At 43.2% G+C, this 14,118-nt stretch overlaps 1 protein-coding gene across 10 annotated transcripts in view; it reads right to left on the reverse strand.

Moving 5' to 3' along the window:
* mef2aa (myocyte enhancer factor 2aa) overlaps positions 1 to 14,118 on the reverse strand; it is a 187,747-nt gene that overhangs the window by 112,222 nt on the left and 61,407 nt on the right. For all 10 annotated transcript variants that reach the window (XM_078427541.1, XM_078427542.1, XM_078427544.1 and 7 more), the window contains one exon: positions 5,093 to 5,281. In XM_078427541.1, the coding sequence (XP_078283667.1) occupies positions 5,093 to 5,146 (54 nt within the window). In that variant the 5' untranslated portion in view covers positions 5,147 to 5,281. The remainder of the gene's footprint in view (positions 1 to 5,092; positions 5,282 to 14,118) is intronic.

The following is a 14,118-nucleotide window of genomic DNA, read 5'->3' on the forward strand; positions in this document are numbered from 1 at the left end:
TGTTTCAGGTTGGGACCAAGGTCACAAAAAGGGTCCCAACCCAAAATATCTCCAGATATGCTGCCTGAATGAAGAAGGGTCTTGACCCGATGGGTCACCCATTCCTTCACTCCAGAGATACTGCCTGTCCCGCTGAGTTACTCCAGCTTTCTGTGTCTATGCTGCCTGGCCTGTTGTGTTTTGCTCAAGATTCCAGCATCTGCAGTTTCGTTGAGTCTCAGTCATAACTAAAGGCTCCCTTTCCCTCAGTTCAACTATCATTTAATCTATTTTTCCCCAAAACAGGTTGATTAATCATATTATTCTGGAAACCAATTTTTCTCTCTCAATAGGATAAGGTAGTAATAATTTATTGTCAATAGACACAAAATGCAGGAGTGATTCAGTGGGTCATGCAGCATCTCTGGAGAAAAAGAATAGGTGACGTTTCAAGTCAAGGCCCTTCATCAGACTGAGCTCCTGACATGCTGAGTCACTCCAGCATTTGGTGTCTATCTTCGGCATAGACTAACATCTGCAGTTCCTTCTTACACATAATTTATTGTCTTGTGTTGTCCATTTTATGAATTGGTCAGGTTTCTGCCCGTTCAGCATCCCACACATTTCCAAATTTGTTCCTAACTATTTTCCTTTTCTTTGTTATTTCTGGCATATGGTTATTGATTTGCCATAGGAATGTGCATATTATTAGATCAGTGGATTCCCCAATGGGAATTTCCCCCGCCTTTGCTTATTTTAAGAAAGAGGAAAATTAATGGAGGCCAGCCAGACACACTGTCAGTCCCTACACACCCACGTTAGTGATTCGAGCTAGACTTGGCCAGCAGTCAATCTGCAGAGCTGCTGACGTTTCCTTTAGGTCAACAAATACCAAGTACAGAGTTGTATCATCTGCTCCTTGCTCCCTGCTCCATTTAAAAATGGCACTGCCTGGGAACACTGGGGCCCGCTGCTCTCCACAAGCCTCCTTTCACTCTCTAGTGCCAGGCATTCTGTAATGCTGCCCCGTCGATATCAAGCTCTGTGGTAAAAATAAAACCAAGGCCACCCTCCCAATCTCATTCTGTGCCACAACCCCCTTTAACGTCATCCCTCTGCATCATCCACATGCAAGCTCAAGTTTCCAGTCTCCACAGATAGACACAAAGTGCTGGAGTAACTCAGCGGGTCAGGCGGCATCTCCGGAGAAAGTGGATAGGTGACGTTTTAGGTCGGGACCCTTCTTCAGACTCCACGTTCATCAAACTAGCTATTATACTCAGACAGGCATTAATCTTTGCTGAAATAGTCTTTGAAGAAACTATGTATTAAAAACATTCAGTTTAGTTAGTAGTAACTAAGCCAGTGTAACACACCAAAGAGCCTTACTACTGTGGCTTTCTCCCCCCTACACCATCAGGAACTTGACCCAAATCATTGTCCGTCCAATCCCTCCACTGATGCTGCCTGACCTGCTGAATAGCTCCAGACTTTTGTGTAGGAAGGAACTGCAGATGCTGGTTTACACGGAAGATACACAAAATGCTGGAGTAACTCAGCAGGACAGGCAGCATCTCTGGAGAGAAGGAATGGGTGATGTTTCAGGTCAAGACCCTGTTTCAGTCTGAAGAAGGGTCTTGACCAGAAACAATGCCCGTTCCTTCTACCCAGAGATGCTGCCTGTCCCGCTGAGTTACTCCACCATTGTGTCTACCTCCAGCCTTTTGTTTTCTACTCAATCTGCAGTTTCTTGCGCCTCCCTAATACTGCTTGCTCGAAGTACAAAACATATTCAGTCGTTTCTAGTTGCTTCATTGTGACAGTTATTTAAAGCTGGCCATATTACAACTAAATAGTCAGCAGTAGAAAGTCATTTTCTGATCATCACAAGAACACAAGATTCCTTTGAACACCATTGATTTTGCAACCGGTTCAATCAACTCTAAACAGATACATCTGCATTTCAATGTAACTTTTATCAATGATGTTAAAGGACACCTCTGACTCTAGCTTCAGAATCCTGAGCTTCTAAACAGACTTCCACTGTCAGGAATCAAATTTAATTTAGAAAAAAGTAACTGCAGATGTTGGTTTATACTAAAGATAGACACAAAGTACTGTTGTAGCTCAGCGGGTCAGGCAGCATCTCTGGAGAAAAAGGATGGTTGACGTTTCGGGTCAGAACTCTACTTCAGACTTAACTCAGATTTAATTTCACCTACAGAACAATTTCCCTACGTTGTGATTTAGCATCCTTCTGAAACAGATGCCATTAGGGTTTGGTACCATATGGAGAAAATCCTAAATTGTCAAACTGTGGATAGGGTTGCCAACTTCCTCACTCCCAAATAAGGGACAAGGTGACGTCACCACCCCGCGCCCCACGTGACCTCACCCAGCCAGCGGCCACATGCTCCCGCTCCACCAATGGCGGCCGCCATTGGTGGAGCGGGAGCACGTGGCCGCTGGCTGGGTGAGGTCACATGGGGGGCGGTGACGTCACCCTATGTCCCTTATTTGGGAGTGAGGAAGTTGGCAACCCTACTAATACGATCCCGTAGGGGACAAACTAATTTAGTCCAAAATACGGGATGTCCCGGCTAATACGGGACAGTTGGCAACCCGAACTGTGGACCAACAAAATTTCACCCCATGAACTCCAGCAGAGGAGACAGCAGAAAATGGACAGGATAAGAACGATCTCCCAGCTGAAGCGGCAGAATTGCCTACATAGCTGCTGAGGCGTACTGAGGGAGAAGTGTAGGATGCAGGTTCAAACAACATGTCAGAGAATAGGACAAATCCCAATTCAGTCTGAAGAAGGGTCTCGGCCCGAAACGTCACCCACTCCTTCTCTTTGGAGATGCTCACTGTCCCGCTGAGTTACTCCAGCATTTTGTGTGTCTACCTTTGATTTAAACCAGCATTTGCAGTTCTTTCCTACACAAATCCCAATAGAGGACTTGCTGCCTGTCTGAGTGTGGCAACTCCCTGTGCTGATCCCACATTAGGATCCGCTATCCTTTAATACAACCACTCTACTCTTCCAAATCTCCATTCCATAATCTCTATACTCTGCTATTTTTCACTTGAGCACTACTACTCGAGTATGGTTCTTGAATTGTAGTTGGACATGGGTTTAAGTTGAGGGGGGGGGGAGGAAGGATTTAATAGCAACCCGAGGAGAAACTTTTATTTAAAATACAAATAGTGGTAGGCGTATGGAACGAGCTGCAGGATGAGGTAGTTGAAGCAGGTAGTATCACCACGTTTAAAAAATATATGGACAGATAAAGGGAAATGGGCCAAACGTAGGAAGGTGGGACCCTAGTGTAGATGGGGCATGTTGGCTGACGAGGGCAAGTTGGGCCGAAGGGCCTGTTTCCATGCTGTATGACTCTCGACAATGTGTTTTACCTGTGTACGATTTGATTGTACTCATATGCAGTACGATCTGATTTAATTGGATAGCACGCAAACAAAAGATTTAACTTTCAAAACAAAGAACTGCCGAGGTTGGTTTATATCAAAGACAGACACAAAGTGCAGTTGTAACTCAGTGGGTCAGGCAGCATTTCTGGAGAAACAGTACCTTGGTGCATGTAACAAAAAACAATCAATCCAATACAGATTTCAAAGGAGTGTGACTTTGGAGCAGTGTGTCAAAAAAGTGCCAATCTATCAGGGAAGGTTAACGCTTCATACAATTTGAAACATTTGGAGCCCTTTACTTTCAAAACAGATAATTATTTTAAATTGTATTAAATGTTCAGTTCTGAATTTTAAACGGTGCAACTCATAACAGTTCACAATACAAAGCTGGTGAAGGAAAGATATACAAATTCTGTGTACACCTATGCCAGTAGAGGAATAAAAGTAATGATGTATTTTGCGGCCCATATTTAAGAATTTGTTCTGTGCTTTTATATTAAATTGCACTGGCACAATGAGAGGATTTACAGAGTTAATTCTGCAAATTATTGGTGCACAACTCCCCTGGGCAGCTTTCTATTACAAAACATAAATACACTTAATAAATCTGATGGCAAAAAAATTAAAATAAATAAAATTTACTTATGGAGTAGTACACACAATGCAGTCACAAATCAGAGGGACATTTGATCTATGAATTTGAAATTGGGACCAATACAGAAACCATAATTAAGATTGTGTATAGGAAGGAACTGCAGATGCTGGTTTATACCAAAGGTAGACACAAAAAATGCTGGAGTAACTGCGGGACAGTCAGCATCTCTGGAGAGCAGGAATGGGTGACGTTTCGGGTCGAGACTCGAAACGTCACCCATTCCTTCTCTCCAGAGATGCTGCCCGCCCTGCTGAGTTACTCCAGCATTTTGTGTCTATTTAAGATTGTGTACATGGGAGCAAGATGCAATGAGTCTGACTCTAAACCCAGGTATCGATAGAAACAAGGCATAACGCAATATCAATTAGTTATCATTGGCGACGCACACCATATTCAATTTCAGCTATTAAAAGATCAGTGGAAATATTTCCTCTGGTTGCTAGGTGTGGTGGCATGGTAAACATGAATATGAACCCACTGATGATATAAGAGCCACATTTACCAGCCCAGTATCACATTTTCATTTTTTAAAGTTCATTCATGGCATGGGATCCACGTCGACAAGGCTAGCATTTATTGTTCATCCCTAAATGCTCTGGGGATGTGTTGGTGAGCCCCCTGCAACTCTCCATGAGTTTTGCAATTAATTTTAGTGTTCCAGGAGGTTGAACCGACAATGAAGTGACAACAGAGGCACAAGGAACTGCATATTGCTGGAATCTTGAGCAAAACAAATAGTGTTGGGGGAACTCCAGTAGGTCGGGCAGCATCTGTGGAGGGAACGGGCAGATGACATTTCGGGTTGAGACCCTTCTTCGGACTGCAGAAGGATCCCGACCCAAAACATCATCTGTCCATTCCCTCCACAGATGCTGCCTGGCCCACTGAGTTCCTCCAGCACTTTGTATTTTGTGTGAATGAAGTGACAACAATGTGTGTTCAAGTTAGGATGTTGGGTGACTTGGAGGATGAGGTCTGAAGGATACGGAAACCCATCCCACACAGGTCCGCAACCCATTTTCTTACCTGTCTGTTACGTTCATCCATGATCCTTGTAATCTGAATCTTTTTCCGCCCCATCTTCAATGTTCCTTTTCCAATATATCAGCGTGGAATTGTAGCTTAGTCAGTATTTAATGTTCTAGTGCATGATAGAAACTTCTCTCCTCAACTATCTTCCTTCGGACTTGCTCAGCTTCTTTCCCCTTTTAAAGCCTAGCGTAAATAACAAAAGTAACAATGATGATGCATTCAGCTGAAAAGATATTTACAATGCTGACTTACTAATAAATATTTACTGTGCCAACTTATTTCAAGAAAATCCACAGCCCTTTCTATTAATCTTATGGACAACAGAACAAATTATACTTAGAACAATGAATACTCAGTGGCATAGAAAATAAACCAGCTATAAACACAACTTAAGAGATTCAAGAGTGTTTAATTGTCATCTGCACCAGTAATGCAACAATTAAATTCTTACTTGCTGCAGCTTTACAGGGACATTAACACACATTAAAGATACAATAATCAATAATGTAATAAATTAATAATCAGTAATACAAGATAACCAGACAATAATAGCGCAAAGTAAAAAACTAAGTCCCCCAGTGCAACCAAAAACAAAGTCCACAGTAGATGCTAGATGCTGAGATGGGGTTACGGTTAGTGTTGTGCTATGTTCAAGAGCCTGATGGTTGCTGGAAAGCTGTTCTTGAAGCTGGAGGGAACGGTTCTCAGTAGGGCTGCCAACTGTCCTGTATGAGCCGGGACATCCCGTATATTGGGCTAAATTGGTTTGTCCTGGACAGAACCGCCCTTATCCCATATTAGGCCTGGGGGGCATTGTAGGCACAGGGGCCGCTGTAGGCCTGGACAGTGTAGGCCCAGAGGCCACCTAACAGAGGTTGCGTAGCAACCCGCCTCCCGGCCTAGGCGGCCGCCAATGGAGGAGCGGGAGCACGTGGCCGCAGACTGGGTGAGGTCACATGGGGCATGAGGCGGTGACGTCCCTTATTTGGGAGTGAGAAGGTTGGCAACCCTAGTTCTCTGGCTCCAGTACCTTCTTCCCGATGGTGGCAGCAAGATGAGAGCATGGCCTGTGTGATGTGGGTCTTTGATGATATAAGCTGCCTTCCTGTGGTCCCCTTGGATAGCAAGGAGGTCAGTACGTGTGATGGACCGGGCAATGTTGACCAAGTTCTGCAGCCTTCTATGTTCCGGGCTTTCGAGTAGCCGAACTAGGCCAAGATGCAACCAGTCAGTATGCTTCCAACCAGGCACCAGTACAAGTTCAACAGCGTGTTTGGCAACATACCAGATCTCCTCAAGAAGGAAGAAGCAGTATTGGCAAGTTTGCTTTATGGTTGCTTTGATGTGCTGGTATTTAGGTAACACAGATGCGGGAGGATTGATTTGATGGAATACAATCAATAAATTAACTGAAGGTGTTAGATTGCCACAGAGATTTAAAGATAATTTACATTATAAAAACATTGTTACAAAGTATTTGGAAACAACTCTGTTTGGATGTTGGGAAGTGCCAAATGAGGGGATTGATGCCTTGGAAGATTTAGGATATAAAGCTTAAGAAGTTTACTTTTTTTTTAAACAAAAGGTATGAAATTCACAAGTTCATAAGTTATAGGAGCACAATTAGACCATCAAGTCTACTCCGGCATTCAATCATGGCTGATCTATCTTTCCCTCTCAACCCCATTCTCCGACTGCCTTCTCCCCATAACCCCTAACACCCTTATTAATCAAGAATCTATCTCCATTGTAACAATATCCACTGACTTGGCCTCCACAGCCTTCTGTGGCAATAAATTGTACAGATTCACCCCCCTTCGGACTAAAGACATTCTCCCTCGTCTCCTTTCTCCAAACAGAGGAAGTAACTAAAGCAAAAAGAGTATCAACATTTAAGAAATGTTAATGTTTGAAAGTTGATTGAAAATATATTGGAACAAAATATTGCAGCCTTTTTCCAAAAGTGCATTTTATCAAGGGTTCTTTTTCCATGATCCTTTTCCGTGAACCTTGACAACATTTCATCAGTAAGGAGATAAAGACTGTGGGATATTGACGTCATCGTTGTTGTGAAGGAATACAATCGTCTATTGTCTCAGTTAGTATATCTTTATACCAAACATTAGTTACATAAGCATATTTTATGTGATTTTAAGGCAAACAACTGAATGAAGATGGGAACAGAAGTAACGGAAGTGCAGTGGTAGAGTCACTGCCTTACAGCGCCAGAGACCTGGGTTCGATCCTGACTACGGGTGCTGCCTGTACGGAGTTTGTACGTCTTCCCTGTGACCTGCGTGGGTTTTCTCCGGGAGCTCCTGTTTCCTCCCACACTCCAAAGACGTACAGGTTAATCGGCTTTAATAAAATTGTAAAAATTGTCCCTAGTGTGTGTAGGATCGTGTGAGTGTGCAGGGATCGCTGGTCGGTGGCAACTCGGTTGGCCGAAGGGCCCGCTTCCTCACTGTATCTCTAAACTACACTGCAGTTTTCTGATATTTCAGCTTTTTTCATGTGTGGCCATTTCAGTCGCTTCTTTGCACCCTGTAAAATGTTGGGAGCATTAATCTAGATCTGTGCCCTGCCTTCCAGGCATGGTGTATGAGGGTTATTTAATATACCTGCTCAGCATGATTTGTGACACCAAAGCTGCTGAGCATCAGGGCTTTTCTAAGAACCAACTTCTGTCAGCAAACAGCAATGCAAAAGGAGAAGTCCAAGACAGAAAGTGAAAAGCAAAAACAAAAAGCTGCAGATGTCAAAAAGAACTAGATGTTGATGATATAATAAATATTGGGCAGGACACCAACGATAGACACAAAACGCTGGAGTATATCAGCGGGTCAGGCAGCATCCTTTGAGAACATGGATAGATGACGTTTCAGATTGGGACCTTTCTTAAGACTGATCTAAACTTTACCTATACACTTTCAGCATAAGAGATGTTGCCTGACCTGCTGAGTTACTCCTGCATTTGGTGTCTATCTTTGGTATAAACCAGTATCTGCAGTTCCTTGAGCAGTCTGAAGAAGGGTCTCGACCCAAAACGTCACCCATTCCTTCTCCCCAGAGATGCTGCCTGTCCCACTGTTACTCCAGTATTTTGTGTCTATCTACAGTTCCTTGTTATTAGATTGGTCAGGAGACTTTGGCTACTCTGCTGGACTTAGAACATAGAGCACAGGAACAGGCCATTCGGCCCACAATGTCTGTTCCGAACATGATGCCAAGATCAACTCTTTATTTGCCTGTACATAGCCCATATCCCTCCATATTCATATGCCTATCTAAAAGTCTCATAAATGCCACCTTATTAAGTGCCTCTACCACCACCCTGCCACAGTACACTCCAGGCACCCATTACCCTCTGTTTACCCTGCACATAGGGTTGCCAACTTTCTCACTCCCAAATAAGGGACAAAATTATGTCACCGCTCCACACACCATGTGACCTCACCCAGCCAGCAGCCACATGCTTCCACTTCACCAATGGCGGCCGCCCAGGCCGGGAGGCGGGTTGCTATGCAACCTTCGTTAGGCTGCGCCTGGGCCTCCGGGCCTACAGTGGCCCCCGAGCCTACAGCAGCGTCCGGGCCTAATACGGGACAAGGGCGGTCCCGTACGGGACAAACCAATTTAGCCCAATATACGGGATGTCCTGGCTAATACGAGACAGTTGGCAACCCTACCTGCACAAGTCCTTTAAACTGTTCCCCTCCCATCTTAAATCTATGCTCTGTCGTATTTGATAATTCCATCCTGGGAAAAAAGTGCTGACTGTCCACCCTATCTGTGCCTCTCATAGTTTTATATACTTCCGTCAGATTTCCCCTCGAAACAGTCCCACAGAATCTGTTACATCTGCCTGCAGAACAAAAGAGCATAAACTTAAAGCTTCTTTGGAAAAAAAAACCCCAGCAACTTGGGATTTAGCTCTAATCTTTAAAATGCGAGGAAAAGCCCTGAACTTTTGACACAGCAGAAAGTGTTCCACTCTCACACCCCCGCTGATTCCATTCAGAATTTAGTGTAGACTTCGCTTCAATAAACTGATCCAGATTACCTAGCTTCCAAAAAGAAGTTCATGTTTTTAAAAAATCAGTGGGTTTCTGAATGACATTTGTGGAGTTGATTATTTATACACTGTAGACACAAAACGCGGGAGTAACTCAGCGGGACAGGCAGCATCTCTGGAGAGAAGGAATGGGTATTGTTTCGGGTCAAGAAGGGTCTCAACCCAAAACATCACCTATTCCTTCTCTCCAGAGATGTCGCCTGTCCCGCTGAGTTACTCCAGCATTTTGTGCCTATCTTTGGTTTAAACCAGCATCTGCAGTTCCTTCCTACACGTATATACACTGTAATTGAGTACTAACACACTGTACAACCTAGAGCAGTACTGGGACGGCCAATCCTTGTAAACTTACCCAATTTTCCTCTCTGTTCCTGAGCATTTGGAGCAACTCTACCACAGCTGAAACCTCCCCCTGATGTTTGGACATTCTCAATATGCACTACATATATGGGTTTTTTTAAACTACTCTTACAACAGGATAACTAGTTGGACTTCTAATTAAGAAGCAACACTGAAGACAAAAAAGACTGGCGAACAAATGAATAAAAGACATGAAAAGAACATATCAAAGAACAAAGACCATCAGTGATGGCTTTGATTTGTTCTTTGCATCTTTTCATACCTCAAGCTTCCCTCTCCCCTGAACCTCAGTGTGAAGAAGGGTCTCGTCCCAAAACGTCACCCATTCCTTTTCTCCAGAGGTGCTGCTTGACCCACTAAGTTACTCCAGCTTTTTGTGTCTCTCAATGGACAGGTGATGATTCAGGTCAGGGCCCTGCCAAACAAGTCGTTTCGGGTCCCAACCTTAAATGTCACCTACCCAGGTTCTCCAGGGATGTTGGCTGACCTGCTGAGTTACTCCAGCCATTTGTACCTTTCCTTTGCAAACCAGCATCTGCAGTTCCTTGTTTCTACAGCACTGACAAGAAACCCAATGGGCATTTTTATTGTTCACTGTTCATCAGCTTCTTCAGCCAGAGCAAGTTCAACTGACATTCATTAATAACCGGCAACAAAAAAATGACTACATTTCACAGGGTCTTCTTCGCTGCTGTCGATCTCAATGGCACACTTGCAACACCACGTTTCTGTGATGTTAATACACAATAGCATAATGGGATTGTGACCAACAGGCATTTTAGAAGACAAGATACATTTTATGTACCAGTCCAGATCAAGATGCAAAGCAAACCTTTGAACCGACTTCCCTTTTGCCAGAGAATGCAGAAACAGGGCCTCCTTGTCCATGCTGACCAAGTTGGCCTACTGGGCTAATGCCATTTGCCTGCATTTGGCCCATAGCCCTGTAAACCCTTCCTATTCATGGACCTGTTCAAATGTCTTTCAGAAATGGTAATTACATTGCTTCCTCTGCCAGCTCATTCCAGATACAGCCGACCCTCAGAGTGAAAAGGTTCCTCGTAAATCTCTCCCTTCTCACCTGAAGTCGATGCCCTCTAGTTTTCGAATCCTCCACCCTGGGTAAAATACCAAGCGTTCACTTATTCTAGACTCTCTGCAAGGTTGCAAAGTGACCCAGAACCTAATTCAGAAGGATGGCAGTCTTGGGCAGTTACTTGATCACAATGCAAAAATTAGATGAGACGAAGAAGAAATATGGTCACGAGTCTAAACTGCTTGAAAGGACAAAATAAAAATGCCAAGTTTTTATTTGGTCAACGGAACTGAATACTGCTCCACAGCCTTGTTCAGAAACTGGTGGGAGAGTCTAGGACCAGAGGTCATAAGCTCAGAATTAAAGGGCGCTTTTCTAGAAAGAAGGAACTTCTTTAGTCAGAAGGTAGTTAATCTGTGGAACTCATTGCCACAGAGGGCTGTGGAGGCCAAGTCAGTGGATATTTTTAAGGCATAGACAAATTCTTGATTAGAATGGATGTCAAGGGTTATGGGGAGAAGGCAGGAAAATGGGATTAGGAGGCAGAGATCAGCTATAATTAAATGGCAGAGTAAACTAGATGGGCTGAATGGCCTAATTCTACTCCTATAACGTGTGAACACTTGAAGAACAGCCCAAAGGATTTACAGCAAAACACAAAGTACTGGTGGAGGGTCGCTGAGTTTCTCCAGCACATTGCGTTTTGCTCAGAACTTCAGCATCTGCTGTACCTGATGTTTCCAAAAGACTTCAAGGCTTTGTAAGTAACTCTACTTTAGTCTCCCTTTGGTGATTTTGTTGAATTTCAGTTCAAATTAAATTTATTTTAATGAGAGAGGTTTTGGAATAAAACTAGGGCACATTTTGTTCAATCCGAACACTCGCTTATTGTGAGAAAAGAAAATGTACGTCAGAGAATATGGGCAGGGTCAAAATAAAAGCAACAGAATAGCTGGAAGGGGAACAGAAACTTAATATACAAGGAAAGGCATTTTTCTAAACTGGAAATTGATTTTGGCACAAACAACAATGTAAACACAGAGCCAGAAACAGATTATTTAATTGATCTGGGCATTTTTCCCAACTTAAGTAAATAATTGATGAACAATTTTATATTGTTCTACTATTGCCCTCAATTACAATGCAAATTCTTTACAAAAGCAACCAAGCCCTGATCATACGTACGCACAGATACAAGAGTAGGTCGGGTTCAGCTGCTTTAATCAATTGAAATTAAGTTACATTGAGATAAACCCGATAATATGTCAGAGTTGTTGGTCAAATATATCACACGAGATACAGACAAATGCAACCTGGCATAACATTTATTTGTTTTCATTTCCAGTTAATCTTCATTACAATTACAGTTTAGTTTATTGTCACGTGGGCCGAGGTACAGTGAAAACCTTGTGCTGCGCGCTGTCCAGTCAGCGGAAAGACAATACATGATTACAAACGAGCCATTTATAGTATATACATGATAAGGGAATAACGTTTAGTGCAAGGTAAAGCTAGCAAAGTCCGAGCAAAGATAGACTGAGGGTCACCAATGAGGTAAGATAGTAGTTCAGGACTGCTCTCTGGTTGTGGTAGGATGATTCAGTTGCCTGATAACAGCGGGGAAGAAACGCATCAGGAGACTGAGCGCGCGGACCTGACTGGACTTTGGAAATGACGTTAAAAAAAAAGAATTACAGGGGTCAGTTAACCTACAACTTTTTTTTTGTATTTCTTTGACTGGCTTTCTAAAAAATTGTTTTTGTACTCTTTCCTTTCGCCAACACAAATATTTTTTTCTTGAGTGTCAGCACTTTAACGTTGAGCATTTGAGAGCCAGGCCGCGTGACTGCATTTGCTGACTGATGTAGGGAGGCTCGGGGCCTTCCCTCCACGCCACCCGCATGCTCCCCAGCTGCTAATGAAAGCAATACCAACACCTGTGTACCACAGGCAGAATCCTCCCAAGAGGAGCACACCTCTTCAAATGAATCCGCTGGTACTTCAAGACTAACATGGACGGCACCCCGGCACAGCGGTAGAGTTGTTGCCTCGCAGCGCCAGAGACCTGGGTTTGATATCGACTACAGAGTTTGTCCATTCCTATTTCTGAGCTGATCTCCCAGCCTACATTTTGAGAGACAGTAAACTCATGTTGAAAGTCAATTTCTTGTCCTTCAGTCTAAATGGTGGAAAGAGCATTGGGGAGAGATGCTCCTCTTGGGTGAAATTCAGCAAAACAGGTTAAAGTTGGAGTCTTTTGTCTCCTTTTCACCACTAACTGCTGTCCAACCATTTACCATTCAAAACTCGCCCTCACCTGCATCATAAATTCATGTTATTGGAGCAGAATTAGGCCATTCGGCTCATCAAGTCTACTCCACCATTCAATCATGGCTGATCTATCTTTCCCTCTCAACCCCATTCTCCTGCCTTCTCACCATAACCCCTCTCACCTGTACTAATACACGTATCATTTACCAGGTTTGGTCCTGCACCCATCTTTTTAACCAGCTTTCTGACCTAATACAATCATTCTGAAGAAGGGTCCCAACCCGAAGCATCATCTATCCATGTCCTCCAGAGATGTCTGACCCGCTGAGTTACTCCAGCACTATGTTTTACTCAAGATTCCCACATATGCAGTTCCTTGTCTCCAAGGCAAGTTGAGCGCTTAGTCTAAAATGTAGAAAGAGAAAAACTTTGTGCAAAGGAATTGGGGGCGGCAATTTGTTTGATAATTTCATGGATGCAAAGTTCAGAGCCACATATGAATGATATAGCCAATTTAAGCAATTATGTTTTGACTGATATGAACAAATAGGACTTTATGACATTATTTCATGGTCTCTTATTTCTCTTAACTGAACATCTCTTTGGAAATGCAATTTATTGGAACACTTTGTGATAACAGCTTATTTTTTTCAGTGAATCCAATCACTAACACTTACAGGGACCTGGAATTTAAGTATTTACGCAAAAACAAACGATTTTGCGATTTTGCTAAATGCGCAAACAAAACAAATATACAGTCGAAACAGTCCTGATTGTTATATATCTTTCAGAGTAACCTACAAATCCTTTCACCAAAATGCATCTCAGCCCATAATTGCGGGCGGAACCATTGCTGCCAGAGACACGGGTTCGATCCTAATTATGGGTGCAGTCTGTACAGAGTTTGAACGTTCTCCCCATGATCGCTTGGGTTTTCTCGGGTTTCACCCCACACTGAAAAAACATTCAGGCTTGAAGGTTATTTGGCTTTGATAAAGATTGTAAATTGTCCCTAATGTGTAGGATAGTACTAGTGTGCGGGGGGATCGCTGGTTGGCGCGGACACGGAGGGTCTTTTTCCACGTTGTATCTCTAAATTAAACTACAAAAAAAATAGTTGCAGAAATAGTCCTGCTCCAAAGGTGCGGAACCTTTTTTCTTATTTCCTGTTGCCATGGTTCCTCAGAGGCCCTGTTCATATGACCACCAGAAGCAGCAGAAATTTAAAAAACATTTTCCTGGTCTTTGTTCTTTGTGATTTTTTGTTTTGCTTTTCTC

Source organism: Rhinoraja longicauda, chromosome 33 (genome assembly GCF_053455715.1).
Source record: "Rhinoraja longicauda isolate Sanriku21f chromosome 33, sRhiLon1.1, whole genome shotgun sequence".
NCBI lineage: Eukaryota > Metazoa > Chordata > Chondrichthyes > Rajiformes > Arhynchobatidae > Rhinoraja > Rhinoraja longicauda.